The sequence below is a fragment of the Lacerta agilis genome, chromosome 3 (assembly GCF_009819535.1).
Source record: "Lacerta agilis isolate rLacAgi1 chromosome 3, rLacAgi1.pri, whole genome shotgun sequence".
In the NCBI taxonomy this organism is placed as follows: domain Eukaryota; kingdom Metazoa; phylum Chordata; class Lepidosauria; order Squamata; family Lacertidae; genus Lacerta; species Lacerta agilis.
The window spans coordinates 5,696,882-5,719,107 of record NC_046314.1 but is presented as its reverse complement, the minus strand read 5'-3'; the positions used below and the strand labels follow the sequence as shown (position 1 = coordinate 5,719,107).

The 22,226-nt window shown below is 44.7% G+C and overlaps 1 protein-coding gene across 2 annotated transcripts; it reads right to left on the bottom strand.

Annotated features, from left to right (window-relative positions):
* Positions 1–317: 317 nt before the first annotated feature.
* Positions 318–21,110, bottom strand: C1D (C1D nuclear receptor corepressor). 2 transcript variants are annotated; one of them, XM_033142708.1, is made up of 6 exons: positions 21,028–21,110; positions 17,882–18,065; positions 12,746–12,920; positions 8,488–8,554; positions 7,990–8,045; positions 318–617 (listed from the first exon to the last, which is right to left on the bottom strand). In XM_033142708.1, exons 3-6 carry the CDS (start codon positions 12,884–12,886, stop codon positions 441–443), a joined length of 441 nt encoding a protein of 146 aa, XP_032998599.1. In that variant the 5' UTR covers positions 12,887–12,920; positions 17,882–18,065; positions 21,028–21,110; the 3' UTR covers positions 318–440. The 2 variants fall into 2 exon arrangements, with proteins under 2 accessions (XP_032998599.1, XP_032998600.1); XM_033142709.1 differs by lacking the exon at positions 17,882–18,065 and having other exon boundaries at positions 441–617; positions 21,028–21,092.
* Between the last annotated feature and the right edge of the window lie 1,116 nt (positions 21,111–22,226).

The window sequence follows — 22,226 nt, the reverse complement described above, 5'->3', positions numbered from 1 at the left end:
TAGATAAGGATTAAGATTAGTTGTAAAAGAAGAGTTAAAGTAGTTATAAAGTTACCACAGTATATTTGAAATGAACACAGAAGAGAGGGCGTGAGGAAGTCCCCCAAGTAAGATTTTAAATAAGATTAAAATAGTTAAATAGGTGTTTTGTTGTTTTAGGTGTGCTTTATGTATTGTGTAAGTCTTTTTTGTTTTGTATTTTGTAGTCTGTATTGTGTATGTATTTTTTCTTTTTCTGTATTCTCTTTAAATACCAATAAATCCCTTATTTAAAAAAGTCAAAATAAACAACAGGATTTGAGGGGGGGGGACAGGTCACAAATCTCAAATGGTTTTTTGTTATAAATTTATTTCACCAAAATGTATCTTTACTGCATATGAAACATGAAAAATTCAATTAAAATATTCATTCCGCCTATACCAATGAAAACAGGGAAATCCTAGTGTGTTTTCTTCTTTTTGGCTGGAACGGGAGTTCTCTTTGCAGACTTGTTCTGAGGTTTGGGTTCATAGAGGGCACTCCGCAGAAACCTCGAAGCGGCTCCTTTATCCAGTCTGGCAGCTTTTTTCTTGTCTGTTATCTCTTTGACTCTGTTCATATACGTTCTTATTCTCTCCTGGAAGACATGGAAAGATCACACTTCCTATCAAAAAGCTGTAGGGGTTGTTAAGTTAAAATGGTAAAAGAAAAAACCCACCCCACACTTTTATTTGCTTGCACATTCCAGGATTCAACTTCGCTGAAAACTAACTCACAATGGAGTCTCTCCTCCAGGACAAAAATCGAATTCTCAAGGGCTAAATGCAATATTCATGTCTGAGACCCTTTTAGGAATAATAATAGGAATAATTTATTATTGGCCAAGTACATTTTCCAACATACTTGGAATTTGTTTCGGCTACATTGCAATGTAAACATACAGACACTGTTCCTCTCACAATACAAAGAAGCAAAGAAACCCCACCCATATTTTACCTCCCCTTCAGCTATACAACTACGAATTTAACAATTTAATGGCACAAGGGGGAAAAAACTATTATTGTGCCTGGCCGATTTTGTATATGAAGTCCTGTAGCGACGTCCAGATGGAAGTAAATCAAGCAGATGATGACCGGGATGTAAAGGATCTGCTACAATTCTCTCTGCTCTCTTCCGAACTCAGGTAGCATAAATTGTCTGTATTGAAGGCAAGCTAACACCAATTACCCTTTCTGCAATTACCCTTTTTGTCAGTGTTGCAAGCTTAGCTCAGGGATGGAGAAGCTGCTCCTTCCAGCCTCCCCAAGGACTCCAGCTCCCATCAGCCCCAAACCAGCATGACCAATGATCAAGGATGATGGGGCTTTGTAATTCAGCAATACCGGGGGGGGGGGCACAACTAAGGCAGCCCTGAACTGAAAAGGGCCATGGAGCAATGGCTGAGCAAGGGAGCGCATAAACCTGGGCCAACTGCCCTGACGACAAGACACACACCCCTCAGCCTCACTGATGTGGTCCAAAGGAAAGCAGAGCAATACGTTTGGCACCAACGTGCATTAAGAATGCATAATTGTCCATTATTTACAGCAGTGAAGGAAGCAAGAGAAGATTGTGGGTTGCCTCAATTGCATCTCAAAAAGCCAGGCTGCAGAGCTGTTCCAAGAGGTGCAAAGTTTATCAATATCTAAGTGAACAAAGTACTGGTGCCCTCGAAAGCCTGCTGGGACATGTCTCTAGAAGAAGAAGAAGAAGAGTTTGGATTTGATATCCCGCTTTTCGCTACCCGAAGGAGTCTCAAAGCGGCTCACATTCTCCTTTCCCTTCCTCCCCCACAACAAACACTCTGTGAGGTGTGTGGGGCTGAGAGACTTCAGAGAAGTGTGACTAGCTCAAGGTCACCCAGCAGCTGCATGTGGAGGAGCGGAGACGCGAACCCGGTTCACCAGATTACGAGTCAACCACTCTTAACCACTACACCACACTGGCTAGGGACCTAGTGGATAAAATACTTTGCCACCATGACAAGTTGGGACACCGTGGTTGTAACAGGTCCAGAAGGGGTATCTAAGCAACCGCCTAGTCTGGTTTGGTGGGATCTGTTGCATCTCTGGAGGCCTGAAATTGTCTGGCTGAGCATGCGCTCTCCCATCAGGGTCCTGCGCTAACTGCGTGTTGTGGGTCGGTGTGGTCTGACTGGATAGCTGAGTAGAGGGATGTACCATAAGCACATAATAATAATAATAATAATAATAATAATAATAATAATAATAATAATAATAATAATAATAATTTATTTCTACCCCACCCTTCCCGATCCAAAAACCGGGCTCAGGGCGGCAAACAAATATAAGACAATGAATGAAACATCTAAAAACAGCATAAAAACAAACATCAGTGGGATCCCCAGGGCTAACTGGCCAGGTTATCTTGCTAGGCCAGTACGGAGAACAGGGAGGAATTTTAATGTAGGGACCCTGAAAGGTTTCTTCAGAAAAAAAGGGAAGGGGGAAAGGAATATGGCTAGATTAAAGGCCAGGCAGAATAACTCTGTCTTGCAGGCCCTGTGGAAGGAGGTTGGGTCCCGCAGGGCCCTAGTCTCGTGGGACAGAGTATTCCACCAGGTCGGAGCCAACACGGAAAAAGCCCTGGCCCTTGTGGAGGATAATCTGGCTTCCTTTGGGCCCGGGACCCTTAAGCTATTGTTATTTGTGGACCTTAAGGTCCTCTGTGGGGCATACCAGGAGAGGCGGTCCCGTAAGTATGAGGGTCCTAAGCTGCATGACAACACTTCTAGAAGAACTGCACTGGCTATCTGACTTTATACTTTGCTACTGACCTACAAAGCCCTAAACACTGTTTTAAACATAACTCTTAGAGGGAAAGGGGGACCTATAATCTTCTTTTCATTCCCCATTACACTAAAAGCGGAACCAAAATAGCCTCTCCAAAAAAAAACCCACGCCCCAGAAGCACCTTTAACTTGCTTGCAGATTATCCAGCCTATTTAAACCTGCAGTTCTACTTGCACAACTATTAGGAGAACACGCTATCCGATTCTTTTGAATCACCTGCAAGGGTAGTTGTGTAAATTCCAAAGCATCCACTCAGCACAGTTGTTGCATTTAAATAAAATGTCATTTCAGATAGCAGTTACAGGTAGGCAGCCGTGTTGGGTCTGCCATAGTCAAAACAAAATAAAATAAAAGAAGAAGTGTGCATGCACACAAAAGCTCATACCAAGAACAAACTTAGTTGGTCTCTAAGGTGCTACTGGAAGGAATTTTTTATTTTAATTTATTTTATTTCAGATAGCAGTGGTTCAAGGAAGAAAAGGATTCTACTTTGGTGGGGTGTAGGATATAAATTCTGTGGCCTCTTCACCTCATGGTGTCACCACAGAACAAGTCAGGAATTGGTGCCAATGATCCAGAAAATGTTGGCCCTGGTTCTGATGGTGTGGCTGCCATTTTGTTTCTGCTTCAGGCTGCAGAATGTCCTGGGCTGGCACCGACCTTTCGATTAAGATTTCCAAAATTACGAGTATACGGAGTTAACTTTCATCCCATTACAACAAACATTTGATTAGATAGTGGCCTTGTTCTCTCAAGACCATCATAACATGTTGTGTGATGGCCTCAGGAGTGCTCCAACAAGCCATAAGAATGACTGGCAAGTGCCTCTACGTCAATGTAGGTAAAAGGAGCTGATGAAGAGATTTACATTCAATGACACACGTAATGGATTCTCATAACCTGAATGAAAAGTTCCACGGAACCGATCATATACCTGTATGTTCCCTTTGGTCCTAAGTACCAGATGTACGGCAAGAGAGCAGCGACTACTGATTGAGTATCCATATGCAAGATAAGGACATCACATCATCCTTCAGAAAGAAATACCATCCACCTCTCTCTCCTTTCCCCCACCCCCCACTTCATTATACAATGTTTACAAGGAACTAGAAGAATTGGAAAATAATCCCTTTCCTCTCAGAGAGTTCAAGCTTTCAGCAAAACGAACAATTCACACATCGCTTGAGATTTTTCAACACTAAATACATTTACTATAGGCCATACCGACATAGCTCTGGGAAGAGGTAAGAAAAATTGAATGGCAATTTGGTTCAGATAAGATCTTGGAACAAATGCAAATCTTCTTTCTAAAAGAACGCACCGCAAATCTAGCCACACGTTATGAATGGGCACGAAAGCTATAGTTCTCCACGCAATGGTAACTTTTATTCTGCAATTAGTTCTGCCAACCATCTGCTTTTATGGTTACGCACTGTTCATTGTTTTAGCAACGATGTGTGCGTGCATATAGAACAACACAACGTATATGCCACAACTATTCTGATAGATTTGATCTGCAGTTTTTCTATTCTTCAAGCTAAATCATTTGATTTGATTCTTGAAGTCAGCAGAATTTCCAAGATATCCCGCCTTATATACTGTACTCATGCATCTAAATGGAATATAAAGGCAAACCGAAAAGATTTATTGTAGGCAGTAAATATGTCACTAATGCAGAATTACTGGACAGTATACATACAACTGGTGCCAAAAAAGCTTTTAGCTTTGTTGCCGAACTGGATTCTTTACTGCTGAGAAAATGAATTAATGGAGGGATTGGAAAAGGGGAGGGAGAATCTTTTCCCGTTTTTGCTAGTAAATCAACCACATGATACTTTTAAAGTCATACAGGAGTAAGGAAAGGTAGCCTCAGAGATTAACACAAGCCCAAGTATTTATAGGGAAACACACTGTACTGGAAGTTATAAATAATTATTAGATGTGCAACGTTTTTCCATTCCGCAAGTGAAAAGGTGGTTGGCACAAAATGCGACTCTAGGAAGGGAGAGGCATCAGAAAAGGATTGTCGGACTTTTAACTTGTTGTAGCCTTTCTGGAATTTCACCGAGATTGAAACTTCTGCTTGCAGAGACAGACAAGACTGTTTCAAAGCAAAGCTCGCCTCCTGGGAATTCCCTCCTAGGTTAGGAAGGTGAGCAAATCATATGAACAACTGGTTGTACTCAATGGTGGCTTTGCTTCAGCAAATTTTCACTGAAGGCCGAGGGGTCCTCCAGAACAGAATGAGACACAGCGCTGCAACATCTGGAGGCAGTACACCAACGCATGGAGGCAAAAGCTTTGTATCTGAAGCAAGTGTGGAAAACTGGGTTAGCATAGGCTCTCTCAGATGTACCGGTGGTATTTGACTCCAGTAAAGCTTTGTACCGGTGGTATTTGACTCCAGTAAAGCTTTGTTGTTGTTCTTCAGTCGTGTCCGACTCTTCGTGACCCCATGGACCAGAGCACGCCAGGCACGCCTATCCTTCACTGCCTCTCGCAGTTTGGCCAAACTCATGCCAGTCGCTTCGAGAACACTGTCCAACCATCTCATCCTCTGCCGTCCCCTTCTCCTTGTGCCCTCCGTCTTTCCCAACATCAGGGTCTTTTGTAGGGAGTCTTCTCTTCTCATGAGGTGGCCAAAGTATTGGAGCCTCAGGATCTATCCTTCTAGTGAGCACTCAGGACCGATTTCCTTAAGAATGGATAGGTTTGATCTTCTTGCAGTCCATGGGACTCTCAAGAGTCTCCTCCAGCACCATAATTCAAAAGCATCAATTCTTCAGCGATCAGCCTTCTTGATGGTCCAGCTCTCACTTCCGTACATTACTACTGGGAAAACCATAGCTTTAACTATATGGACCTTTGTCGGCAAGGTGATGTCTTTGCTTGCTAAAGTAAAGCTTGCTAAGATGTATAAAAATTCCTCTAATTTATGCTGGAAATGTAAGGAGAAAGAAGGTAGAGTTTTTCTCATGTGGCGGAAGTGTAAAAAAAAGTAAAGGGCTTCTGGGAAATGGTATACAATGAAATTTTAAAAAAATGTTTAAGAATACCTTTGTTTTAAAAAACAAAAAAACAAGAGGCTTTCTTACTAGGAGTAATAGGATAAGAAGTGCCAAAGAAGCAAAAGAGACTGTTTATATCAGAGCTCTCATTGTGGGTGTTTACTATAGATCCCCAAGCCAAACTGAGGACACAGACGATGCCTATCTGGAACAGATGACCAAGCATTCAAAAGGAAATGAGATAGTAGTAATGGGGGATTTCAACTATCCTGATATTTGTTGGATGTCAAACTCAGCCAAGAGAATAAGGTCAAACAGATTCCTCACTATCCTTGCAGACAATTTCACTGTCCAGAAAGTGGACAATCTGTAAATCTGTAAAATCTTCCCATTCTTGATTGAATTTTTCCCCATCTTGGTGCCTGATCTTCACGGTATGTTTAGCCATTTCGGCATAGTCTAGTTGACAGCTATGGTTTATATATGCAACTACAGGAGCTAGAATGTTACTTGCCCAGAATTGGAAAGAAGAGAACGTCCCAACGAAAGAAGAATGGATGACTAAGATGACAGACTATGCTGAAATGGCTAAACATACCGTGAAGAAGTTCAATCAAGAATGGGAAGATTTTATAGATTACTTTAAAGAATACCGTAAAAATGTTAAAACACTAGCAGGTTTGCTGTAACATTTATGAACTAACAGTAGAATTAGGAGGAAAAAAGAAGTTATAATTAATTGGAGAGATATAATTATATGCAAGGAGAATTAAAGGGGGGAAATGGAAACCAGAGGGGGCAGAAGGGAAGCCATTTACAGCGGAACCTCTACCTGCGACCATAATCCGTTCCGGAGGTCCGTCCGGAGGTTGAAACGGGTCTTTGGGAGAGGCGCCGCTGTGCACAGGTGGCGACTGCCCACTTCTGAGCATACGGCAATCGCCGCTCCTGCGCATGTGCGAACGGCGGCAAACCCGGCGGTTACATCTGGGTTTGTCGCAGACGTTGGGTGAAATGGACGCAAGAAGAGGTTTGACTGTAATGCAAATTTGGATTGGATATATATATATATATATCCAAATTTGGATTGGATATATATATATACATACATACACACACACACACACACACACACACACATATACATATGCACAAAAGAAAAAATGCAGTTATTTTGAAAATTGAAAAATAAAATATTTTTAAAGGGGGGGGGGCGGAAGCATAGGCTCTCAACCTTGGTCCGTAGATCATAGGTTGAGGATGGCTGGGTTAGCATTGGAAGAGGACTCGGGAGATTAAGGTGCAAATAGCCATGAAGGTCTAGGTGACCTTGAGCCAGTCAGCGACTCTCAGCCTAATCAACCTCACAGGGTTGTTGTGAGGTTAAACTGGGGTAGAGGAGGAACCAGGAATATCACCTTGACATGCTTGGAATAAAATATAAATATAACATGTTATAATTGATGATCCATCCATCCATCACACACACACACACACACACACACACACACACACAGGATTTAACATTGTGCAAGCATTTATCCCAGGAATTTTGTACTGTATTTTAAATAAGAATCTTATTTTTGTGGGATGTAAACACAGAGCAGCCAAACACAAAATTGCTAGAGTGGACAGGAAGGTGTCTCAGTCCTCCAGCCTTAACTTCCTGTTTACCTGGATTGAGACAACTTCCTCTATGTAACTGAAGTAGGTGTGGTGTCACCTGTGGACAAGATCCCAAGACCAGTCACCATTGGCTCCCAGCCAAGAGAACAAAGGAAGCTACTTTTCCCTATGGAAGTAGCAACTACATGTAAATACATTTATCTAAGCCTGTCTGCCTCTCTGAGCCTGTACTGTAACTCAGGAAGTAATGTAAGTAAACTCTTTTATATCTTATAAACAGTACTGTGTTATGTCTTTACTTTTAAGAGGGAAGAAGGGGAATATACCAGGAATATATATTTCTTATAGAGGCTTTAGCAAGCCTATGCAACCGTCTCTGCTGTGTTTCAGAAAGGGAATGGAACTCTGCTAGGTTTGGAGCTTGTTAATACAAGCTGGGATGAGATATATAAAGTAATATATCATCATCCACACTTCTAAACATTCCCACAATTTTGTACTGTATTTTAAATAAGAATCTTACCAGCTCCTGTTTCACTGGGTGCTCCTTTGGATTAATTCCTTGTGTGGCGAGATATACTGCAAAATGAATTTTATTAATCAATGTTATTATTATTGCGAGAGACTTTAGCAACAGGATCCTTACTACACATCTAAACTGCAAAAGCACACATCAGTTGCAAGACTGTAAAACTGCTTTGCTAAACTGAACTCAGTGGTATTCGTCATAATATAAAACGGCTAACAGCTGGGTGAAATGGCATCAGAGGCTCTACGGAGAATCGGAAGGGTTGCTAGAGGAACCAAAGAACAAGAAAAGGGAATTGATCAGCTATTACAAAAATGGAGAAGGCTTAAATAATTAAGCTTTTCTTTAAGTGTCACTTATAAAAGTATAGCGGCTGTAAAATCATCATTAGAAATAGGACGGGTACCTTAGCTGCCGAGTTGCATATTTAAATATGCAATTACATGCTGAAGTACTCAAATTGCCACCATAAATTTCATACTCCACACTCACCCCAAAACATCGAATTCAATGTGTAAGCAGAGACCAAATCTAATTTTGCTTGTTCAAGAGGATCCAGCTAAAACACAAAAGATACAAACAGCATCATATGCATTTCATTATTTAACAAAGACATCAAAAAGGCTTCCAGCTACAGGAAACAATTACTATCACAGTATAGAGTCAATACCACATTCCCCACCCCCACCCCAAAGAAATCAGGAACCTAACAGTACTTTGCAGAATAAAAAACAAAAAAACAAATTGTTCATGTTACTTTCTTGTATCTACCACGAAATCCTATGCAGTAATTTCAAGTAAACAAATTTCTAAAGAATAGAAAGTAATATTTATGTAGGAATGATCACCAATTGGGGGCTTGACTTTCAGACACCTAATAAAACTGTCCCATTAAAGTATTACCTACCCAACCCAACGAAATGTCAGGAAATCCACAAAGTATGCTGAAATAAGCTAACAACACAACTTAGCATCTATGTACCCGTTCTGAACGTTTAAAACGGTGCACATTTTTTTCACATGCTTCACATAATTTGCAGGAATATTTACAATAATTCTGTAAGGTAAGCTGGTGTCAGGTCTGCGTTGGGTTGCTCGTGAGTAAGCAGGCGTGAGTCCGAAATGTCTTTTAGCAGTTTTATTGTGCAAACTATTTACAGTGCAGAGAGTTGAAAAATATGACTGTATCAGTGGCTAGCAGAATCTGGGAGTGGCCCCTTCCGGCTGGGACCCCTCCTCACTCTCTCACTATATATAAGGGTCTGGTGACTTCTATTTCAGTGTATCTGAAGAAGTGTGCATGCACACGGAAGCTCATACCAAGAACAAACTTAGTTGGTCTAAGCAAAGACATCACCTTGCCGACAAAGGTCCGTATAGTTAAAGCTATGGTTTTCCCAGTAGTAATGTACGGAAGTGAGAGCTGGACCATAAAGAAGGCTGATCGCCGAAGAATTGATGCCTTTGAATTATGGTGCTGGAGGAGACTCTTGAGAGTCCCATGGACTGCAAAAAGATCAAACTTATCCATCCTTAAAGAAATCAGCCCTGAGTGCTCACTAGAAGGACAGATCCTGAAGTTGAGGCTCCAGTACTTTGGCCACCTCATGAGAAGAGAAGACTCCCTGGAAAAGACCCTGATGTTGGGAAAGATGGAGGGCACAAGGAGAAGGGGACGACAGAGGACGAGGTGGTTGGACGGTGTTCTCGAGGCTACCAACATGAGCCTGACCAAACTGCGAGAGGCAGTGAAGGATAGGCGTGCCTGGCGTGCTCTGGTCCATGGGGTCACGAACAGTCGGACACGACTGAACGACTGAACAGCAACAAAAGGTGCTACTGGAAGGATTTTTTAATTTTTTGTTTTATTTTATTTTGTTTTGTTTTTTCCCAACATAAGAGTTTCGGTATCCGAAATCTCCGCCTCCCCTCTTTGAGTTTCACCCTTCTGCGCACTTGGGGCGATGGAAATGGCGTGTCTCCCTCCTCGCCAGCTGAGCGAGGGGGGTGCAGGGTCTCTCCAACATCCCCAGAGCCTCTGCTATCATCGCTGCTTCCTCCGCTGGAAGAGGAGGTGCTGCTGGTCAGGTGGGGCCGGGGCTCTCTGTAGCATCCCCTGCGCTGAGCCGAGGTCAGTTCCCTGACAGCTGGTATTATTGTCCCTGAACTGCAGGTGGAGGGACAGCTTCCCAAAAGCCAACTGATCCTATTCTAGCAGGACTTGACAGTTTGCAATTTGCTCCCAGGAAAACGAGTGGATATTACAGATCTTTCCGTGGATGAAAAAGAGAAGCTCACAAAAGGGAAGCATCGCTATTCCACAGAAGAGAGAAAACCCCCCATGAGGACAACACAAGGCATTCCAGGATGGGGTCAGAGGACAATATCTTAAGCATCCTTGTTCCCCCAATACTCCCCAAACCAAACTCAAAACTGTATCAGCCTGGGAGCTGGCCTAGTTTATCCTCCTCAATCTGCTGCAGTCATTGGGAAGGAATTTTTATTTAATGACTGTGGTAGGAAATAGGAACTCCACCCCAGCCCCCAGCAAGCTGTCTGGGCTTCAGAAGTAGCAGTCTCCTCCAGCAACATCACCACCATTATGCTACACCACTGCTCCCATGTATTATCTACTTGTCAATCCTAGCAGAGCCAGAGTGGTGTAGTGGTTAAGAGCGGTAGACTCGTAATCTGGTGAACCGGGTTCGCTTCCCCGCTCCTCCACATGCAGCTGCTGGGTGACCTTGGGCTAGTCCCACTTCTCTGAAGTCTCTCAGCCCCACTCACCTCACAGAGTGTTTGTTGGGGGGGGAGGAAGAGAAAGGAGAATGTTAGCCGCTTTGAGACTCCTTCAGGTAGTGATAAAGCGGGATATCAAATCCAAACTCTTCTTCTTCCAACAAGGTAAGCTCTGGACCTTCCTCACAGCCAACTATGAAAGCCCCAGGTGCTCGCAAAGTCGCTTCTCTTTACAAGCAAGCAAGGAGTCTTACGGCACTGGGGGCCATGGATCGCTGCCACCTGTACTTAAGTGTACAGTGCATGCAGGGATATTGCAGCTGTACACCAAAAGGTAGAAACGTGGGGGGGGGGGGTTGGCTGTCAAACCCAATCTATCATTTCGTTCCTACAGGATTTCCAGGAAACTCAGGTTACACGAGTGTGCAGCTTACAAGATTGAACATGGATGCTGTCAAAGAGCCGAGTTGTCGGGGCCGTTGTGTTGATAATTTATTCATGTCTGGAAAGCTTCAGGGGTGAAATTCCCTGATGGACGAGTTTTTATTTTGCCCCAAAGAAATTACAAATTGGATTTTAAATGTTAAGGTACACAGGTACATGTACCAAGGCCTCAGGCAGTGCCTTGTGTCGTTTCTGGGTGTTGAAAGTGAGAGAGAAAAGATACTTCATACCGGTATATTCTTTTAGATCTGTTCTTCCTACAGCTGGAATGGGTTCGGTAGCAGTTTAAAACACCTAGATTTTACATTCTAGGGCGAGTTTATTCTACAATAAACATTGCAGCAGCTGTAAATAAAATTTGCTCTCCCATATTCTATGATTTAAACATCTTAGATAGCAGGGCCAACTATGTTACTAAACTAATAATACCAGCCCAACGTAGGGCATTTATGTTGGCCCGACTGAATATCTTTCCCTCGGCATTTGTCAGGAGTAGATATCAGAATATCCCCAGAAACATGAGATACTGCAGATGTTCCCTGAATGTCCCGGACACTGCAGAACATATTCTCTTTTATATTCTCTTTTATTGTCCACTACACAGTACGCTGCGTGAACACGTGTCGTCCCCCCTTTTGGACGGTTTGAAACCGCAGCATGGTGGAAGTGTTGGATTCTGTCTCTCTGACGTTGACCAAGGGGTGACTGCGGGGGTAGCCGAGTTTTTGGCAGCAGTGCTTCAAGGAGTACAGTGGTACCTCGACTTACGAGCTCCTCGACGTACGACGTTTTCGACTTCCGAATGAGTTCCGGAAGGAAAAAAATGGCCGCCGCTTCCAAATTTTTCGACTTACGAAGGGAAAGCGGCGGCGCGATACCTTGACTTACGAGTTTTTTAATGCGGTTTTCTCGACTTACGAAATTTTCCCCCCTTCGGAAATAGCGCCTTTCGACTTACGAAAATTTCGACCTACGAGGGCGCGTTCGGAACGCATTATCGTCGTAAGTCGAGGTACCACTGTACTCTAACAGGAGGAAACTCTAGATTTTACATATATACACATACAATCAGTCTACGAGTTTAATAGTTGTTTCTTTGTGTTTTTTAAGGCTCTTGTATGTGATTCTTTCTCTCGCGGTTTTATTTGTAAAATGCCTAATAAAGGTTTGATAAGTAAGTATTCCAAAACTCCACTTCCAGAAATAAGGCAAGCAGAAAATGTACTTTGGTTTCTAGAGGAAGTACAGTGGTAACTCGGGTTACGAACTTAATTCATTCCAAAGGTCCGTTCTTAACCCGAACCGTTCTTAACCTGAGGTGGGCTTTTGCTAATGGGGCCTCCTGCTGTCGCCGCGCCGCTGGTGTGCGATTTCCATTCTCATCCTGAGGCAAAGTTCTCAACCTGAGGTACTGCTTCCGGGTTAGCGGAGTTTGTAACCCGAAGCGTTTGTAACCTGAGGTAACCACTGTACAAGCCAGCCTAATATTAAAGACCGCTGGGGAGCCTCCCTTCCACCACCGTTTAGTTAAAAGACAAACACTGTTGTGCCTTCATCTGCCTCTTACCTTCTGGAGAAGCTCACTTCTCGACACAGACATCATAGTCTTCAACATCTCATCCACAAAACCAAGAGACTTATCGAAGGCTGAAAGGTAATCATGGATCTCTGCTGGGTACTCTTCTCCAGCAAGATCACTCTCCGACATTATGCTCTCCACACAAGAACCAGGACAGGTTTACCTATAGTACAGGTAGATAACAAAGAAACAATAGGATCATGAAATGGTCCACGAGCTCCTAAAGAAATCACTTATGGGTTGACAGTCCTAGATAACCAAGGCAAGTTACTTGAAGTCTGTGACTTTTTTTCATTTTGAACAGGTTTTCAAATATTATAATGATAGCATAGGTACCGTATTATTCGCTCCATAGGGCACCCCGGACCATAGGGCGCACCTCGTTTTTAGAGGAGGAAACAAGAAAAAAAAAATTCTGGTTTTCCTCCTCTAAAAGCCCTGTTTTTTTGAGGATCAGCTAAAAGTTTTGCAGCTTTTTTGCAAAGGGAAAAGCCGTGTTTTTTTGAGGATCAGCTAAAAGTTTTGCAGCTTTTTTTGCAAAGGGAAATACCCTGTTTTTTGAGGATCAGCTAAAAGTTTTGCAGTTTTTTTGCAAAGGGGGAAAAGCAAAGCTCCTTTTGCAAAGGGGGAAAAGCATAGAGGAAAAGCTCTGTTTTTATGGAGTTCAACTCACATTTCTGCAGCTTCTAAAGGAAAGGGAGCCTTTTCTACAGTTTCCAGACAGATAATCTAATCAGCCAGTCACATGTAGCTAGGGAAACAAACAACCTCCCTCTGCAGCACATTCAACAAAGGAGGGCAGGGCTGAAAGGGAGCTGGGGACTCTTATCTCTCTCCCTATCTCTTGCTGATCAGTTGCTGAGCGGGGTCCTTTCAACACCCCCTTTTCTCTTTGTAAAATAAAAAGCATGATCCTCTTTTGGCCCCTGGGCAATTCAGCTCCAGGGACCACCATTCGCTCCATAAGACGCACAGATATTTCCCCTTACTTTTTAGGAGGAAAATAGTGTGTCTTATGGAGCGAAAAAATACGGTACCACTTTCATGCACCTCATGAAAGCCACCATCAACTTGGGTTCCATGACAGAAGAAAGGAAAGATATAAATGTAATAAAATAAATGTGCAGCACATAGATCATACTGGTATCATTTACAGCAGATGGCCGTCCAGATGTTGTTGGATTCCACTTCCTACCAATCCCAATCAGCATGGCCCATCGCCTGGGATGATGAGAGATGGAGATGATGAACATCTGGAGAGCCATAGTTTCCCCGCCCATATTAAAGATTTAGATTTGGGTTAAGACTACTTCTCATGCTGCTCTCTGCTCACCACTGGAACCAGAATGCTGATGTTGGCATGAAAATACCCTGTGTAATATATAATTTGATATTCTACTGATACAATGTGGGAACCAGACAATGGAGTTCAGCAACCACATTGCAAAGCTATCATCTGAATAGCGCTTTTTTTCAAAAGAAAAGGGGCGTGGGCCAGGAACATGGATGTCTGCAAGGTCGGCAACTTTTTTCATTTCCATCACATGGACTCAGCCAGAAAGCACATTCATAAAATAAATGAGTGCCCCATTAGCTCTCAGTAAGAAATTGTGCACCCCCACTGATTCAGAGGGTGGAGAACGGATCAATCCTACTTTTTATTACCTCAAAAATGACACACGCAAAACTGAGCTGGCAGAGGCCAGAGTATGCCCTCACAACCATGACCACAGAGAATGTGATGCTGCTATGGCAGAGTTTAAAAGTTATTTGGACAACTGATTGGGTCCACTTAACTTAAAAAGTTAGGATCATTTAAAGAGGTGTCCCCCAAACTGACCACAGGTCAGTGGCACAGCTTTTGTGTGAGAGAGAAGGAGAGAGATCAGATCCCATTTTAAGATGGCGGCTTAAAACTTGTGTTTTAATCCCTTAATTCAGAAATCGGTTGAACCTCATAGTAATGACTAAGATGCCAGGCAACACCCCTAGTTTTAAGCAGTTGTGTTCAAGCTTAATTTATTTAATTTATCTTCAATAAATAAGACCACTGCCTGCTTCAACAAAACTGTTGGTTGCCAAAATCAACACAAACTGCTATGGAACAGAAGTTGCTAAGGGGGAAATAAAGCAATGTGGATGATTCCATATATCTACAGGCAAATCTGCAAAACAATTACTTCAAACTATACAAAAAAGATACGTCCTACATACAACAAGCAGAAACTTGATCAGTTTCTGGCCTGCCTTTCCGCCACATGCCGTGTGCCAAAACTGAACGACTGTTCTATATAACAGCAACAAAAAAATTTCCTTCCAAATAATCCCAGTTCTGAGAGAAGGCCAGAAAGTTTAAAAAAGGGGGGGGGGAGAAAATAGAGAAGAACATTCTGCAGAGCCACTAAGCAAGGAATGTATAAAAGGGAAGCTATTCTGTGGGTAAGCACACTACTTGAATCAAATGTATATCTGCAAAACGAAGGCTCAACTGAATGATGCTGCAGGAATGATTTTAAAAGGGTGACCCTTATATTTCTGCTCAGAAGTGCTGCTTACAGGCAACCTACAGGAATAGCAAATCTCATGGCCAGCAAATCTCTCCCCCTTCGGTCCACTTTGAAATTGGTAAAGGTCTTCAGCTGTTGTAGCTATTGCATTTTGCTGTGCTAAATGGTACCCGATTTTTAATTGTATTTTTGCTGTGGGTCACCGGGATGAACTCTGGGAACCTCTAAGCTAGACTCTTCCATTCAGATTGGAGAAAAGGTTACACACCAGGAGTGCTGTCCCACATTTTGAGGCAAGGAGGGAGAGAGGCTTCAGAAATAAATACATCCCCCCCCCCTGTTTTTTTCCTTCACCTCATGCCACACTAGAAGATAAAGTACCATTTATGGACACTTGGAAATATACCGGTATTTATGGTTTTGAAAAAATACCGTGAACTTTATTGTGCCGATATTCCAAGTGTGGTGTTGCAGTCAGAGAGTTGGTGGGAAGAGTTTGATTACTGTTAATTTACAAAGCTGTAGCCTTAAACTATTACAGAAATATGCATAGATGTAAGGTCAAAATTACAAAATTACTGGTCCCATCACCTCCTGGCAAATAGAAGGGGAAGAAATGGAGGCAGTGAGAGATTTCACTTTCTTGGGTTCCATGATCACTGCAGATGGTGACAGCAGTCACGAAATTAGAAGACGCCTGCTTCTTGGGAGAAAAGCAATGACAAACCTAGACAGCATCTTAAAAAGCAAAGACATCACCTTGCCGACAAAGGTCCGTATAGTTAAAGCTATGGTTTTCCCAGTAGTAATGTACGGAAGTGAGAGCTGGACCATCAAGAAGGCTGATCGCCGAAGAATTGATGCTTTTGAATTATGGTGCTGGAGGAGACTCTTGAGAGTCCCATGGACTGCAAGAAGATCAAACCTATCCATTCTCAAGGAAATCGGCCCTGAGTGCTCACTGGAAGGACAGATCCTGAAGTTGAGGCTCCAGTATTTTGGCCACCTCATGAGAAGAGAAGACTCCCTGGAAAAGACCCTGATGTTGGGAAAGATGGAGGGCACAAGGAGAAGGGGAGGACAGGGGATGAGATGGCAGGACAGTGTTCTCGAAGCCACTAACATGAGTTTGGCCAAACTGCGAGAGGCAGTGGAGGATAGGGGTGCCTGGCGTGCTCTGGTCCATGGGGTCACGAAGAGTCGGACACGACTGAACGACTGAACAACAACAACAAGGTCAAAATGCCCATGAAAGCATTCTCCAGCAGGCTAATAATTCCGGGACATAAAACCTGTATCTCATTTTTAACAGATATATCCAAAATTTGAAAGGGCTCACTTTCTACTTGCTTGTTTTTAAAATAACGGCCTTGCACCTACAGGTATTCAGAGGTCTGTGTAGTACCACCACTTCAAATTTTATCTGTAGGCTTTTACCCAGTAAAGAAAACCCTCCTCCAAACATGCTTCCCCTCAGAAACTGCTAACCCTGAATATCATTACAGGCAGGCGTAGCTGAGGATTGCTCCCATTCAGCTTTTTCCCTGCTTCTTTCCCTTACAATAGCCATTGTACTGGGGAAACAAAATAGGAAATTCTTTCCAGTAGCACCTTAGAGACCAACTGAGTTTGTTCTTGGTATGAGCTTTCGTGTGCATGCACACTTCTTCAGATAAGTTGTACTGGGGGTTTAACATACAAAAAGTACCATATCTGATTTGAATCCGCTTAAGAACATAAGGAGAGCCTACTGGACCTGGTCAATGGCCCATCTAGCTCTGCTCTCACAGCAGTCAACACCCTCCCTTCTTCTAGCAACTAATATGCAGAAGCCTAAAGATCCGATGTTGTTGTTGTTGTTGTTGTTGTTGTTGTTCAGTCGTTCAGTTGTGTCCGACTCTTCGTGACCCCATGGACCAGAGCACGCCAGGCACGCCTATCCTTCACTGCCTCTCGCAGTTTGGCCAAACTCATGTTAGTAGCTTCGAGAACACTGTCCAACCATCTCATCCTCTGTCGTCCCCTTCTCCTTGTGCCCTCCATCTTTCCCAACATCAGGGTCTTTTCTAGGGAGTCTTCTCTTCTCATGAGGTGGCCAAAGTACTGGAGCCTCAACTTCAGGATCTGTCCTTCTAGTGAGCACTCAGGGCTGATTTCTTTAAGAATGGATAGGTTTGATCTTCTTGCAGTCTATGGGACTCTCAAGAGTCTCCTCCAGATCCGATAGCGGAGGCCATTTCTGGCCCTTTCCCTGTTCTCCTTTACCATGTAAAGCAGGAGAAAGGAACCTTTATCAGCCACTGGGTTACAATTCTCTTGTGGCTAACCTTCTTGGGGGTACGTGCCGGCAGCAGATGGGCAGCACCCAAAATGTTCTGGCTTAAGTAATCTGGAATAAAGACCGCCCTGTTTCAATGAATCCTCTCTCCCGTCTGTTGTGCATAGTCCACACGTTGCCGCCACAGCTGCCCAAACACTTGCACCTCAGCACAATGCAAAGTACTAGGATGCAAGCATTCAGAAATCAGTTTGACAACTCAAAAAAAAAAAAAAACACAGTATGTGGACTGAGCACAGATGATTTAAGAAGTAGGGTTAAGTGTGCAGAAAACAGTACCTTGCTTAAAATAATCCCGGAATCAGATGCACTTTCACCTATAGCTGTTGGAGGACGGTTTCCCTTGAGTGATGAGGTTGAACAGCCTTCACCAACTCATTTGCTGTGTTTTGCAGAACTCGGTTTAGGCAGGCGTTTTATTTGTTGATACCTCCTCACCCCTTTCTGTGTAGTCTTTCTCAAGCTGGCAAACATCAAAAACATAAAATATATTTAAAACTTTTATTATATATATAAGCAATATATAAGCAAGCACCGATATTTCACGGTGTGATTCGACCAAAAGAAACAGCCATGGCCAATAAAATCCCATCAGTTAAAAGCTGCTTTCAGTGCTGGCCTGAAGGGGGCCATTCATTGGGCGTCCCGTAGAATAGGGTCCTTTTATAATACAGGCCTTCCTTAGTGACTTATCATAAAGTCAGGCTAACAAGGAGGCCTCTCTGATGCTTATCGCAAAGGATGGCAATCTCTACAGGCTCTGTACACATTAGAGGCCTGAAACGGAGTGAGGTCACGTCCCCACCCCAGGCTTAGTTGCAAGCAAACGTCCCGCCCAGCAGGCAAGTTGTGAGATTGACCCCCCCAGGCAGAGACGAAGCCTGAGTGCATTCCTGGCTACTCGAGTCCAGTGGCACATTGATATGCGATTGGGTGTGAAGAACAACACACACAAGCCATTAAGGCTAAACTATTTTATTGTAGATAAGATGCAGAGTATGTCTCTGCTTGCCAGCTCAGAGCTGTGCATAACCCATCTAGCATCTCTCGAGCCAGAAGTGAAAGTAAAGATATACAGTAACATCACATGGTTGAGAAAGCAGACAAAACAGCTGTCTTTCTCATGGGGAAAAACACAAGTCATACCAGCCTCGCTGCTGCTTTTGCAGCTCGGTCTGTACCAATATCCTAACAGTTCACACCACATAGGTGGCAGGGCTATAGATTCATCCCAGGCTCATTACCAAACTCCAGTTCACTGAAGCTGCCATCTGCGCCCGCGCAAGGGCTGTCTGAGCCTTTCTCAACAAACTACTATGGCTAATGCCACATGGACTCAGCTTCAAACCAGTGTTCGAAACTCCCATTGTTCTAGGCGCATTGTGAGACAGAGCAGTTTCTGAGCTCTGGGCGCAGTACTGCCTAAGATTTCAGATTAAAACTGCGGAGCGGAGGGAAAGGAGGACTTTTTTCTGCCTCCTAGCTGCTCTCTGAAGACTTGCGAAGAGAATATTAGGGGGGTGGGCAGGGGAAGGACTACTAGACCATGTGGAAAATGAACATAGTACTTTAGCTGCAGTTCATTCATTTTCAGTTTGTATTCTTGTTATAAAAAAGCACACCTAGGCATTCCATTCTTGCACCCATAACCTAGGTTTAAGGTTACAGGTAGGTAGCCGTGTTGGCCTGCAATAGTCAAAACAAAATAAAATAAAAAATTCCTTCCAGTAGCACCTTAGAGACCAACTAAGTTTGTTCTTGGTATGAGCCTTCGTGTGCATGCACACTTCTTCAGATACACACGAAAGCTCATACCAAGAAAAAACTTAGTTGGTCTCAGGTGGCGCTGTGGGTTAAACCACTGAGCCTAGGGCTTGCTGATCAGAAGGTCGGCGGTTCGAATCCCTGCAATGGGGTGAGCTCCCGTTGCTCGGTCCCAGCTCCTGCCCACCTAGCAGTTCAAAAGCACGTCAAAGTGCAAGTAGATAAATAGGTACCGCTCCAGCGGGAAGGTAAACGGCGTTTCTGTGCGCTGCTCTGGTTCGCCAGAAGCGGCTTTGCCATGCTGGCCACATGACCCGGAAGCTGTCTGCGGACAAATGCCGGCTCCCTCAGCCTATAGAGCGAGATGAGCGCCGCAACCCCAGAGTCGGACACGACTGGACCTGATGGTCAGGGGTCCCTTTACCTTTAAGGTGCTACTGGAAGGAATTTTTTATTTTATTTTATTTTGACTAGGTTTAAGGTGTTGTTCAGCTCCTAGCTTTCATATCTCAGTTTCTAACACTGCTTCAAACACAAGTAGTGGGAGCAGACTGGAGTCAAAGTAGGCCGAAATGTGCCCACAGCCAGTGTCTTTCAACTAATTTGGCCCCAAACACGAAGGGTTGTACAAAAAGGTGGCACACTCTATTTTCACTGACTCCAGCCCCCCCCCCCAATCTTTCTGGGCCATAATCACATAGGAACAGCTTTTCCCCACCCCAGGGTGGAAACAGGGCCAGCAGCAGCAAAGGTTGGTGCTTCTTGACAAAAACCTGGCAGCCTGCCTTACACAAGCATAAACACTTTCTGCTCCTGCAAACCCAGCAGATGCAACTCAAAGGAAAAAGTGCTTAACTACAATAGCCAAATGAATTGCCCAGGTCCACAAGCACACCATGTGTTTAAAGCACATTCTACCCCCAATTTTAAGCGCATGGCTCCTCCCTAAGAAAAAGAATTCTGGGAACCGTAGCCCCGCTCGGATGGAAACTACAATTCCCAGGATTCTTTGGCAGCAGGGGGAAGTCATGCGCATTAAATGTGTGCTGCGCATGTTTTAACAAATGCTCAGTGCAGATCCACTCTTAACACAAAATACATAATCAACGATAAACAAAACCAACCCCTCCCAGAAACACATTTTTAACACCCTTTTAAACGTGTTTGTGGAAGGGGGTAGGCTGTTACTGATTTGTTTCGCTCCTGTTCTCGTTTCTATTATGTATTTTGTGTTTTGATCTTGAGTTTTTAACGCTGTGAACCGCCCTGGGATCTACGGTTGAAGGGCGGTGTACAAAATAAGTAAGTAAATGAGAACTGCGTGCGGAGAGCTTTTCCTTTCCTTTCTTTTTTGGGGGGGCACTTTCCAGAAGAGGCGCCTGGGCGATCCTGTGGGTCAGGGGCCGCCTCGCGGCCGGATCCAGCAGATCCCTTCCCTACCCGGAAAGGCGCAACCAGGTCTGGACCGAGGGAATCCCGAGGCCACCCGGCGCCCGCTTTGGCTCTGCGGGTCCTGCGGAGAATGCAGTCCCTCCACCGCGACCGGGCTAAACGGAAGGCCTGCGCCTGCCTGCCTGCCTGCCTGCCTGCTTCCTCGCGAGCCGGGCGCCATCCCTGAGCCGGCGGCCCCGCTCCTCGCACAGCGAGGCGCTTCTTCCTACCTGCGGCGTGGAGACGGCGGCCTCCGCTTGCGCGCAGCGCTCTGACGCAGCAGCCGGGGCGGCGCACCGAGAGGCCCGCCCGCCCGCTCGCTCGGCCGGCTTGGGCGAGGCGGAGCCTCGGAGCCTGGTTGCCGACTGCGCTTCTTCGCTGGGCGGCCGCCGGGTGGAGACGCGGAGGCCGTTCTTTGCGCAGCTCGGCCCCTCCGAGCCAAGGGGGTCCCGCGGGTCTCCGGGATGCGCGCGGGGAAAGGCGCCGCTTTACGCACACCCGTCCCCGAACGGGCAAGCGAGAGAAGGGACGAGAAGCCGTGGCCTTTCTGGGGGGGGGAGGCAGCTTGGAAAGAGGGCCTTCCTAAGGGGCTGCTTGGGGGACAAAGGGATGTGGCTGCAGAGCGCACTGCCAGTTTGGGACGTTGCTAGGGTGGCGTGCGGATTTTTCTCTTCTTATTTTTGTCCGCCGGAACTCACAGGAACTCAGTTCCGGTCCCTCTCAGGGGGGCGTCTTTGCCATTCTAAAAAAGGAGGGAGGTATTCGTGGTGAGTTCTGGAACCTCTTTTTTCTAGAATAATAGCACTGATGTAGATGTAAGAGCAGCATAAAAAACAAGATAAGGGCACAAAATGCATAATAAGAACAAAAAAAAAACCCTCCCTCCCTCCCACAAATAATAATAATAATTTATTATTTATACCCCGCCCATCTGGCTGGGTTTCCCCAGCTACTCTGGGCGGCTTCCAACAGAATATTAAAATACAATAGTCTTGTTGTTCAGTCGTGTCCGACTCTTCGTGACCCCATGGACCAGAGCACGCCAGGCATGCCTATCTTTCACTGCCTCCCGCAGTTTGCCCAAACTCATGCTAGTCACTTCGAGAACACTGTCCAACCATCTCGTCCTCTGTCGTCCCCTTCTCCTTGTGCCCTCCATCTTTCCCAACTTCAGGTTCTTTTCCAGGGAGTCTTCTCTTCTCATGACAATAGTCTTATTAAACATTAAAAGCTTCCCTAAACAGGGCCGCCTTCAGAAAGTCTGGTAGTTGTTTTTCTCTTTGACATCTGGTGGGAGGGTGTTCCACAGGGCAGGTGCCACTACCGAGAAGGCCCTCTGCCTGGTTCCCTGTAACTTGGCTTCTCGGAGTGAGGAAACCGCCAGAAGGCCCTTGGCACTGGACCTCAGTGTCCGGGCAGAACGATGGGG